Raw genomic sequence first — 12677 nt, 5'->3', positions numbered from 1 at the left:
CATCCCACATACCCTGTCAAAAGCTCTTACCTTAGGCTGCTGGTATTAAAAAGAACAACTCTACTTGCTGGCATATGTCACTGAAAACACCCACAAGCAGAAGAGCATGTTATATTCTTACTTCTCATAGGGTGTCACTGGGCATGAGAGAAGGGGCAAATAAGCCCGACAAGCCAATCCCCTTCTGGCCTGCTCCCTCCCCCTTGCTTGCCACACACTCCTCCCTCTTATCTGTTCTCAACTGGTAGAAGTGATGTGCTGCAGCTTCAGTTCCAAGACAAAACACCTGGTCTGCACCGTGAGATGGCAATAAGGTGGCAGACCGAACTGTGCCGCTTCATGCTGCAGGCAAGGGTTTGTATCCTACCACTCTGCTCAGCTGTATCTGAAGCCTTCCTCTGACACAAGTAGGTCTTCTGCCAGAGGAATAATAACTTCCATCAGAGGAAGGCGCCAAACATTTCCGTGCAGAGTGGCAGAATTCAAGCCAGTGGAATCTTGGTGTACTACATTCCCTGCCAATAATTGAAAAACCAAACAAAACCTGGCATGGCAGGGCAACAGGGCTCTCATCTGGCTCTGTGCCTGGTGTGCTGGTTGCCTATTGGCACAGCCTAGTTTAAAGAAGGACAGAGTTCTGCCCTTATGCCCACCCTGCTCCACATCTGGACTCTTTAAAAAGAACAAAACAAAATGCTGCCTTGTCAATTCCATGCTAGAGGCGAGCCTCCCCTTGAAAATAAGACTCACTGATTTTGAAGTAAAAACATAGGGGATCTGGCTAACATTGTGTGTGAGGGAACATTTGGCTCCTCAGAGAGGGTGGGTGGCCTCAACATCCTTTCTGCCCATGCTCCCTTGTCCGCCCCTCACAGTGGCTCAGATTACAAGGTGAGCAAGTGTGAATCTCAGCCTGGGAAGCGGCCACTTTGCTACTCTGGAGCAAGCACTTCCATCTACTGCCTTGGACCAGCATACCCAGGGGCTTCTGTGATCACCTGTCCCAACTGTGCTGCTAGGAAAAGGTACACATTTGCCCAACATCTCCACTCTCTAGCCATCATCACACATGTGAAAGTGAAGCATCAACAGCACAAACACAACACTATGCAGATTATACTTCCATGCTTCAACAAAAGATATGAATGTGGCCGTACCCTCTTCAATGACACGGCCTTTATCGTCCAACATGCCCTGGATTTCACACCCTCTCACGTAGACCAGGCCAGTCTGCTCAACGAACGGTTGCCTTCTATCAAACTTCGTGCCATAAGGCTGTGTGGGTCGGACAGTAATTAAAAAGCAAACATCATGTTTGCGGAGACCTGAATGAAAAAGAAATGTCCATTCACTTGACTGATTCAATGGTGCATAGCATTTTTATAGAATCAGGTGGGTAGTCGTGTTCGTCTGGAGCAGCAAGACAAAGTTAAGAGTCCAGTGGCACCTTTAAGACCAACAAAGTTTTATTCAAGGAATGAGCTTTTGTGGGCACACACACATCTTCAGATACAATGAAATGGAAGTTACCAGTCCATACATACAGGTAGAGGGCGGGGAGCAAATCAGCAAACAGCATAATTAAGATATTTAACAGATGCAAGGACCAAACAGGAATAACAAGCTTAGGTTACCATTTGTTTGGTCTTAATTCTGGGATGGGAGACCACCAAGGCAGTCTAGGGTTGCTACACAGAGGCAGGCAATGGCCGGCCACTTCTGAATGTCTCTTGTTTTGAAGACCCTACATGGTCAACATAAATTGGCTGTGACTTGATTATCCCCCCCCCAAAAAATACCGCCAACTTGGACAGCCACCAATAGATAAATGGACACACTTTTCCCCACTCTGTAAAGAGGTCGTCAGAATTCGAGTCCGTGTTAGCATAAGCATTAACATTCCATATTTAAACAGAAGGATTTAATAGACGCATAGGACACTGGAAATTAACAAACATGTGGATACTTAATATTTATCTCAAATAATTTGAGCACCATTACTTGAAGTCATAACATCACATCTCTCTCATAGACATACCTTCCCATTCCAATTTGATGTTGTCTCGAACATTCAAGTTAATTGTAACATCTGCTCGGACTCTCATAGGCCAGTTTTCCCCAATGTTGGGCTTTGCCACCTCTACCACTGTGAAAGAGACAATGGGCTGTGCCATCCGAGCCCATCCACCAAAGACAACACTGCCATATTCAGACTGCCTGAAAGCCAAGATCAGATAAAAGGCTATCACTTTTGCACAGGGAGTCTTTCTTTGTCTAGAAACCATACCCTTTGTTACAAACTTCTCAATAAAATAATTAGAAAACAGTATAGAATCACAGGATTGGAATGGATGACGTAATGTGGTCCCATCTTATGCCTAAAGGCAAAAATAACTAACCCATGTAGTTAAATTCAGGTGGGTGGCCGTGTTGGTCTGAAGCAGCAGAACGAAGTTTGAGTCCAGTGTCACCTTTAAGACCAACAAAGTTTTATTCAAAGTGTAAGCTTTCATGTGCAAAGCACACTTCTTCAGACAAATGGAGTAAAATCTCCTCAAGAGTTACTTACAGGGAGAAAGAGGGTGGGGGGCAGCCGTTAGGAGGGGCTACTGAGAGCTGAAATTGGGTCAGGGGGGCGGTAAGATCAATGGATGGCAGAAAATTAGCATGTAAATGCAAGATTTCACAAAGAGAGAAGAGAATGAAGCTAGAGTCCAGCAGTATCCCCAAGACAAACCAAGCTCAACCCTGTGTACACGGGAGAACAGAGACTCAGCGTGTGCACACTTCTTCACATACACTGAAACAGGTTTCCTCAAATATTGCCAGGGGATAGTTGCCAGGAAGAGCTGATTAGAGTCAAGATGCATAAGTAACTGAGCAATACATATAGCTAAGACTGGAACAGCACAGATAGTAGGACACAGCAGCAAGTTGGCATACAGATAATATCGACTGGACTCAAACTAAGTTCTCACATCTGTTAACACCTTTATTATTTGTATCTCTTCCTGGAAAGCTTATACTTTGAATAAAACTCTGTTGGTCTTAAAGGTGCCACTGGGCTCAAACTTTGTCCTAACCCATGTAGTTGACACTCCTTCCCCCAGTTTGATTTCATCTTGTGGTGAAATTGTCGCTACCGGTGTGACTTTTATTGCTTATTGTTTTAATAATTTAATGTGATTTTATGTAACGAGTCTTGGACTCAGTTTCTTGCGATCCACCCTGAGCCCACTCTGGGGAGGGCAGAATAAAAATCTCTAAATAATTTTTTAAAAAGTTTTTCCAGCCAGTTTGAGTGGGCAGAAACTTTTTTGTGGAGTGCAAAGAACCAAAGAGTTGGACAGCTTAATTTCAGTTAATGACTATCTAACTGGTAGTTTTTGATACATAAAGCAGACTGCAGGGAAGGAAGGGAAAAAGCACAATCCCATAGGGTGGGGAGGGAATTTTCTTAAGACCACAACTTCAGTTACCATGGTTTCATCCTACTGACGCTGTCTTCGATGTCCTGCCTGATCTCATAGGTGGATTCTAGGCGAAAGAGGTTGAAATTTCTCAGGAGGTAGTCGTGAAGAGTCAGAAACTGTAAATTCAATTTGGGGAGGGCAAGGCAGCCTAAAGGGAAAAAAACAGGCATTTGTCTCTCTCAAGTCCATCCTATAAAGATATTTCTCCTATAAACCTTAAATGTCCATATGTGTACATGTGCACACATAGCATGTTGATTTTCTGTTGTGCCTTTTTGCTAGCCACCCTTTAAAACAAGTCCAAAACAACATTCAGGGGCCACTGCTGCCTAATTCTGTACTGCCATCTGCCATACAGATTCACCGTATCACAGTTTCATCAAGAGCTTGTAACACGGTTTCATATTTCAGATAAAACAGATCCTGTTTTTACAGACATATAGGAAGTGCAATGCAATGTTAAGGTTGTGTCTGTATGCCTAACAACAAACCATCTTTTATCTGTGATTGGCACAAATATGGTTTATTGTCAGGATCGTACACTCTCTTTCTTCTCCGGCAGTGCCGTAAGGCTTTCAGCTAACTCCATTTAGTCACGATGTCTGAAGGTGAATACTTGAAAAACCAGGTGTTGTTTCTTTCCCTCTGCTCAGGGTTGAGGAGCCCACCCTTGGGGAGTCCACCCCAGCACTCACCAGTGTTGTCGGCTGGGGAGGCAAGTACCTTCCACCCAGCTAATCCAGCAATGCAGCTCCACTCTCGCCACACTCTGGGGAAAGACTAGCTGACCCCAGCCAGCAGCAGTGATGAAAATTCTGGCAATATCAGTAAAGTTCCTTTAATGCCTAACTGAGGTGCCCAGCAGCAGTGATGAAAATTCTGGCAATACCAGTAAAGTCCCTTTAATGAGGCATGCCTAACTGGGGTGTCTCCAGCGGGCTGCTGAGCCTGGGAAACAGTCAGGGGAATTTCCAAAACAGGAAATGGGCCTCGGCCCCACATAAAATCATGTGGGACTACTCACCCTCATGAGAGATCTTTGGTGCTTCCTGGGGGGTGGGACACCAATGACTCTCTTAAAAGGAAGTTCTGCAGAAGGCCAAGGAGGATATGCTTGGGCTCTTGCTAACAGATTGGGGAGTGACCTAAGGAGAGAGAGAGAAGGGGGACCCAGGGTGAAATTTAAAACCCCCCTCTCTATTCTGAGGCTAAGGCACCCTGGAGTGGTCTTTGATCCAGTGGCCTGACTCAGTAGGCCCAGACGTCTATACCCAGTAACTGGAATTCTTAGCTACACTGTAATTCTGTAAAGTATCCCAGTTATTTGGAAAAAAACTAATTGCAGTTTGCTCAGGCATTCCTACATGGAATTAACTGAAGATTTGTGCCTTCATTCTTGAAGTCTGTGCAATGGGAGGTGGGATGGAGTATATAGGCCTGACAATAAGACAGGTTTGTTTGTGATATTGACCTGGTGACTGTAAGAATTTAGAAATCTCAGTACATTTAATCTAACTTACCTTCTCCAGAATAGTACTCAGTTGGGACAATGTTTTCATCCCAAATGATTTTTTCTGTAGGATACAGAGGCATCTGATTGAGCTGCTGTATCTGAGAAATTCGGCGCTCATGCCGGGACACCTAGGAAAGAGAAAAGATTTTATAATGTGCACAAAAGAGAGTAACACATATTTACAGAAAGATAATTAAGAATATTGAAGGCACTTTATTATTATTTTTTTTGCCAGCTGCTACGAAAGACTCAAATTAAGTTACCAGCACTAGCACAAAAATTAAAAGCTTTCTATCCCATGGCTTGCATACCGATGTGCATTTCGTTCCCTTGTTCAGCTTCACAGTAAACTTACGTCGATCGATATGCTTGCGCTACCCTTTTCATTCATCACAGCACCGGCTGCAGTTTGCAAACCTAGCCATACTTCTAATTATAGGTACAAACTATGGTTTGTCGCTGATTACGGTAAGCAAAATTGCCAGAGCACATGTAATTCTATCCACAACCAGTTCAGAAATTGAAATGGGGGGGGGGATACTTGTGAAGGAAGGGAGCTGTCAGGGGGAGGAGAGAGACTATGTGCCTGTGGGGTGCTCTGAGTCCTGAATACCTAACTACAATTAAATGGGCAGTCTGCATCAGGCCACCCTACCGTGCACATGTGGAGAAATGCCTAGTCTCTTGGGAGGTTGGCAATGAGCAGGGCTTCCTTGTTCAGTTTAACCAGTTGTTTTCCTCTGAGCTAGGAACAAGCAAGAGAGGGGAAGAAAGCAGCCCATGGCCTTCCAGATGCATCTCTTAAGAAATCTTAATGGGTCTTGCTAGAGACAATGGGATGGGCCAGTTCACTCTCCCCCTTCTGCAAGCAGGGAACATAGAGGCTTGGAGGACTTTTTGATAGACAAGTTACAGGAAGGGGCTTCCTGGACACAACAGGATAAGAGGCCTTGATCTGGGCTGACCGGGGTCAAGGGTGAGGAGACACACATTTGTTAAAACTGCCTTGCAAGGAGAAGGCAGTCTCTGTTCTCCTTGGGATGCTGAGCTGAACAGGCCTCTTGTCTGAGGTTGGGAGCAGGCAGCCATTTTTGGACCATATGGATGGCCTAGAGAACCAGACTAATCCTCAAAGTAATGAAGACTCGGTAAGGAGCAGTAACTTACTAAAGCTAAAGAGCCTGTCCTAATTTAACATCTGTTAGGGTATGTATAGCTGAGAGGGACAGAGGATTTGCATTTTACCAATTTTTTGTTCTTCCTTGCTTCACCCTGGCGTTGTGCTAAAAGTATGATTGTAAACATTTTCTTTTTAATGAATACTTTAAACTTTTGATTCTAGAAGTGTTTCTCTGTACCATATAGACCCCCACTGTTTCGGACATGCTATTTCCCCAGGAGAGGGGAAGGCAAGCAGTTGGCAACTGGCTATTCCCCCAGGGCCGCACAAGACATTAATTTGTTCCCATGAGAACCAGGCACTAGGCTAGCAGGAGACACTGAGGCAAGGCCTTAGAGCTTGGAAGGGGAGCTGAAGGTCCTAATCCCTTCAGTGGGAAATCCCTATACTGATCAGGTGGTGGTGGAGGCTACTGGAGAGTAAAAAGGAGAAGTCCCTCCTGGGAGTTGGGAACCCCCTAGGAGGGCAGGGCAGAACAAGGCCTGCAGGTCAGAGTGGGCCTGTTCTACCACAGCATACTATAGTGAATGCCATAAATTTGGTGAGTGCTGAAGTAGTCACACATATCAGTAAATCTTGTTAGTAATCTGAATGTGATTGTTAGCATTTGTCTGTGATTTTCCAAAAAGAGGGAAGATTTGTTTTTTTCAGGGACATTTGCAACATTTAACACATTTCGGATATTTAACATAAAAGGTATCTGGGAGTGCACACACACACACATCTTCCCCACCTTCATACATGCAGCATGCTCAGTAGCATGCTGCAGGTGACAAGGTTCCTGGACACAGCTTGGACAGCATGAACTACCTTTGGGGGAGGGGACTGAAACAAAGCAAGCTCTGTTTTAACAGCCCACTGAAGTCATTTGAACAGGGGCTGAGAAAGAACATGGCAGAAGTCCAGTGATGCATTAGCAACATTGCACAGAGATTCAGCTGCCAAGTCAACCAGCACTTCACGGCCACATTCTCACACAATAGTTAGCATGACCTACCAGTAACACAACACGTGAAGTTCAAACATGGCATACTGACAAACTGCCCGTGCCAGATCAGGCATCTCTCATCCATAAGAAAGAAGGATGACTCAAAAGAGATCCTCCGTAAATTAAAAGTCTATAGTGTCATATGTGGGGCCAACCAAAACAGAATCCAGAAAGGTTAAAACTGGATTTTATTTTTATTTTTTATCAATAATTTGGAGACAAAATGAGCATTATAGTATACAAGTATATCATGATAAATTTAACTGACAATCACAGAGACTATTTCAAGCAAATGTGTTTAAGATGCAGAACTGATCCTTAAGCTTAATTAATCTTTATATGTAATAATTAGAACAGTCCTCCACAGAAAATATTCTTAACAGACTTTCTAACAGAAGGAAACCTTTACAAAACAGCTTATACATTTGTGTTCCAAATCAGAGTCCTGTTTGCAAACACTGGAAAACATGATGCTCCAGTGCGGGCGAGGCCCTTCACTCCATGGAGGAAACGGAAGTTCCACAAGCAAGTGCCTCTGCAATGGAGACACACTTGCTTCACTGAAAGACACCGAGACTCCTGAGCCATCTTCGGAGTCATGATTGTAAATTAGCTTTAAAAAAGGAAGCAGAAAGTAGGAATAAATGGTCAGTTCTTTCAACGGCGGGATGTGAGCAGCAGGGCTCCTCAGGGATCTGTATCAGGACTGGTGCTTTTCAACTTGTTCATAAATGGCCTGGAGTTAGGGGTGCGTAGGAAGGTGGCCAAGTTTACAGATTACATCGAATCATTTAGGGTAGTTAAGACAAAAATGGACTGTGAAGAGCTCCAAAAGGATCTATCAAACTGGGGGAATGGGCATTAAAATGACAAATGAGACTCAACGTTAGCAAGTGGTACATATTGGGCGAAATAATCCCAACTTCTCATATACACTGATGGGATCTGAGCTGGCAGCAACAGACCAAGAAGGGGACCTTGGGGTGGTAGTGGATAGCTCAATGAAAAGGCTGACCCAGTGTGCAGCCGCTGTGAAAAACTCAAATTCCATGCTGGCCATAATCAGACCAAGAACAGAGAACAGAACTGCCACAGTCTTACTGCCTTTATATAAGGTCACAACTGGAATATTGTGTACTGTTCTGAATATTGTAGAACTTGAAAAGGTGCAGGAAAGAGCAACCAAAATGATCAAGGAGCTACAGCAGCTACCCTATGAGGATTGGTTAAACATTTAGGGCTGTTTAGCCTAGAAGAAAGGTGAGTAAGGGGAGATGTGATAAAGGTTTATAAAATTACACATAGCGCAGACAGAGAAGACAGGGAGAAACTTTTCTCCCTCTCCCATAATACCAGGACCTGGAGTCATCCAGTGAAGCTGAAGTGTAGGAGATTCGGGACAGACAAAAGGAAGTATTTCTTCACACAACATATACTTAATGAGCAGAACTCACTGCCACACGATGTAGTCAAGGCTGCCAACTTGAAGGCTTTGAATGGGGAGTGGACAAATTCACAGAGGACTGGGCTACCCATGGCTACTAATGGCCTCTGAGAATCAGTTGCCAGGGAGCACAGGCAGGATAATGCTGTTGCAGTCTGCCCATTTGTGGGCTTTCTAGAAGTACCCGCTTGGCCATTGTGTGAACAGAACAGAATGGTGGACTAGATGGGCTTTTGTTCTGATCCAGCACGGCCCTTCTTATATTCCTATGAAATCATTGCAATTTCAGTGAATCCCTGGGAAATATTATGAGTGGGAGACCTCGGTGTGTTCCTTGAAGCCTTCACTGAAGTAAGATGCAAGGCAGCAAAATACAAGGAACACAGTCATTGGGGGGAAAATTAATAATGCCCACAAAGAATTTAATCTCCTTCATCCTCCAAAGGCTATTCTATACTTAAGCTTAAAGAGATTTTAATAAATGCACAAACATATGAGAATTATATACACAATATGATAAAACGTAGCCCAGGATAACAGCAGTATAGGTTGCAATGGGAAAGGGAGGGGGAGAGAGAAAATTGGGCTCCACAGGGAAAAATCCTTTCGTCAGCAAAAATTCTCTGGTGAATTCAAGGTTATACGTTTAATCCAATGGGGACAACATACATGGAGCATTTCCTTGCTTAGTGCACATTACTATCACTTTATTTCATACAGATAATCGAGACCAAGGATCCCTTTAATAGTAACTTTGTAAATATATGTGCAACCTGTTCAAAGCTATAAGGTGGAATTTTATAATAAATATATATACATAAATATACATTTCTGACCCAATTTGTCAATTCGGTATTACTGTAAAAACAAAATTTCAAGAACTTGCCCAAGCCCAAAGAGGCTCAAGAATTTACCAATAGTTCTAGCAGAAATTCTTTTCCATAGCTTGTGTCTTCCCCTTCTGGTAGGGCTGGCAATAAACAGAGATATGATGCCACCTGGTGGAGTGTGTGAGAACTGAACAATAAAGCAAAAGGGTAAGAGTCAGACAGAAAAAGATAAGAACATAAGAACATAAGAGACGCCAATGTTGGATCAGGCCAAAGGCCCATCCAGTCCAACACTCTGTGTCACACAGTGGCCAGAAATACCAGTGCCATCAGGAGGTCCAGCAGTGGGGCCAGGACATTAGAAGCCCTCCCACTGTTGACCCCCCCCCAAGCACCAAGAAGACAGAGCATCACTTGCCCCAGAGCCCCTAGCTATACCTTGTGGCTAATAGCCACTGATGGACCTCTGCTCCATATGCTTATCTAATTCCCTTTTGAAGCCGTCCATGCTTGTAGCACCCACCACTTCCTGTGGCAGTGAATTCCATGTGTTAATCACTCTTTGGGGGGTGACTGGACCTTCATCAGTACTGTCCCCCCAAAAGGGAAAAAGGCCCAGGAACAATTTGCTTGAATCCCTGGCCACAACTTTAACTTAAGACACCAGCATCTTTCCATCACCACAAGGAACTCAACATTACCCTTTAAATTTTATGACACAAAAACATACTACTTTCCCAAACAACGTCTTTCAACAAATAAAAGCCCCAAACATAGGAGTTATAGGTTGCAAACCTTTTCTTCATATACCAAGGATTTTGTTTCCGGAAGCGGCTGACATCCCCCCCTTTTTTTTTCAAGCCCCCCAAGCTTTTTTAAGCTGCTAGAGAGTAGTCCAGTGATTCCCCCCCCAACTCTGATTACATGTTACCACTAAAGACAAAAGACAGAAAATCGTCATTTCAGCCAAGGTATTTCATACAATTTTCAAGAGCTTGGATTTATAAAACAAAGCAAAAAAATCCAACCCCAACTGTTGCTCGGAAAAAAAATCTTCAAAACTTACTCTACACATTGTAACATCCATAAGAAAGTACAAGATGCGATCAAGAAGTGGAGAAACGTACCTTAAAGGCCCAAAAAGTTTTACCAGTGAGTCCCGTGTGTCAACAGCTGATACATTTGAGAGGGCAAAATTGTAAAGCTCAGGAAAATGGGCAAAGGCTGCTCTCTGGAAACAAAACAAGAATGAGAACCAGCTACTATATTTTACCTTGGAAGCATTCATTTAAAATATTTATGCCCTGCCTTTACTATAAAGGAGCTGCGGTGGCTCAAGTGGTTAAGACGCTGAACTGCAGGCTGTGGAAGGTCAGTAGTTCAGCAGTTCGAGACCTGGGTGCCGCAAGATGGAGGGAGCTCCCATCTCTGGTCCCAGCTCCTGCCAACCTAGCCGTTCGAAAGCAAGAAATTGCATGTAGATAAATAGGTACCACTTTGGTGGGAAGGTAACAGCGTTCTGTGCACCTTGGTGTTGTTATGCTGGCCACATGACCACGGAAACGTCTTCGGCTTTGAAATGGAGATGAGCACTGCAACCCTAGAGTCGGACTCGACTGGCTTTCGAGCAAGGGAACCTTTACCTTTACCATAAAGAGTATGCACACTCTAATTTAACATGCCAAGCCACACACAGTATGTGGCAATGTCTAATACTGCATTAATAGATGATTAATAAAGACTGCTGAACTCAGCATCTTTGAGTCAACAGATGAAAATTACTTGCTCCCAAATAAGCAAAGACAGCAAACTTTTCTGACACAAGCAGTCACCAAAAGCCCATGGTGAACCAGAAAACCATAATGCTGGAGCAAGAGACACGAGCACATGTACGTGCATGTGCAGAACTTCCAAATTAAGAAGGTACAATTCAAATTACACAAAAAAATCCATATTTTGTGGCCAACTTTGGTGCATCTGTTACTCCTAAGGCGGGGTGTGTGTGTGTGTGACATGACCTTTCCACAGATATTAAAGCCACATTCTGTACCTGTGCAACATTTGTGTTTTGGACTTTAACCTTGCCTGACAGCCCATAAGTGTTGTGGTGTGCAAATTAAGGACTAAGACCATGCACAGAGGGCTTTGAGCCTGAAGTCCAATGGGCAAATGCCAGGTGAGAGACGGGCACTACAGTGATCCCAGTTCCCCATTCCATGTATGGACTGATCATCTACACAGGATTATGGTGGCTAATCAGCCAGTACAATACATTCAGAGACCAAGATCATACATTCAGCAACCAACATTCAGTGACCAACTTGAAACAGTGACCACCCTTCCTGGATGATCACTGGACTGATGAACTGTACTTGTTCATAAGAACAGGCAGGATCAAATGTGTTAAGAGACCGTATTTCTAAGTTTACAAATGACTCCATGGTCTTTTTCAAGCTAGTCATCACCTCTTATCTGAATACTCAACATACAGCTAATGTTGAGGGCTTCAGGACAATCTGAAGAGCGATATGGAGAGAAATAAAAATAGAATCTGATCCCAGTACAGGAAAAATGTTTTTGCAATTATTATAAAATAGTTTTAACAAAAAGGTACACTACGTGAAGTGATAATAAAAATTTAACTGTTGAAACAAAGGACATTACCTACCTGGAGGGAAGTAATTCTGTCATAGTGAATTGTCGTCATCTCATTCTCTGTTAACGCATTTCCAGTCTGGTCATTAATTTCAAAGCCAGTGTAGAATTTTAGCATGTCTAAGAGCTGAAATAAATTCATGATAAACCAGGTCACATGTTTTAGGAAAAAAGGGCTGTTGAATTATCCTATGATAAGTGGCAAGCATTGTGGGAGGGTCAAAACCATCAATATTTTAATATTTTCATATCAGACATATTGTGCCTACACTTTTAAAGGTAGTAATTTTAGAGATACATTCCCTTTTGAGTTATTAATAAAACCTAACAGTCCAAACAAATTGCCTGATAGCTTTCAGGCACAGTTCAAACTTCTTACCTTTAAGACCCTAAATAGTTTGGGTCCAGGGTACTTGAAGGACTACCTGCCATACCGTCCAGACTGCACCAATTAAGCCTTTCCTCCAAAGACGTGCTCTCTGTTAAACCCATACCTGCAGAGGTAAATGGGGTGACCACCAAAGACAGTGCTTTGTCAGTGGTGGCACCTGACACTGGGAAGGCCCTTTCCCTGCAGGCTCACCCTGGCATCTC

At 43.5% G+C, this 12677-nt stretch overlaps 1 protein-coding gene across 1 annotated transcript in view; it reads right to left on the bottom strand.

Moving 5' to 3' along the window:
- AQR (aquarius intron-binding spliceosomal factor) overlaps positions 1–12677 on the bottom strand; it is a 72851-nt gene that overhangs the window by 31456 nt on the left and 28718 nt on the right. The window contains 7 exon segments of the mRNA XM_015410551.1: positions 1158–1325; positions 2039–2217; positions 3480–3621; positions 4994–5114; positions 9513–9615; positions 10556–10659; positions 12097–12210. Coding sequence (XP_015266037.1) covers positions 1158–1325; positions 2039–2217; positions 3480–3621; positions 4994–5114; positions 9513–9615; positions 10556–10659; positions 12097–12210 — 931 coding nt within the window.

The sequence above is a fragment of the Gekko japonicus genome, unplaced genomic scaffold (genome assembly GCF_001447785.1).
Source record: "Gekko japonicus isolate JY-2015 unplaced genomic scaffold, Gekko_japonicus_V1.1 scaffold3263, whole genome shotgun sequence".
Taxonomy (NCBI): domain Eukaryota; kingdom Metazoa; phylum Chordata; class Lepidosauria; order Squamata; family Gekkonidae; genus Gekko; species Gekko japonicus.
The sequence above is the reverse complement of the archived record's forward strand: the minus strand, read 5'-3'. Positions and strand labels throughout refer to the sequence as shown.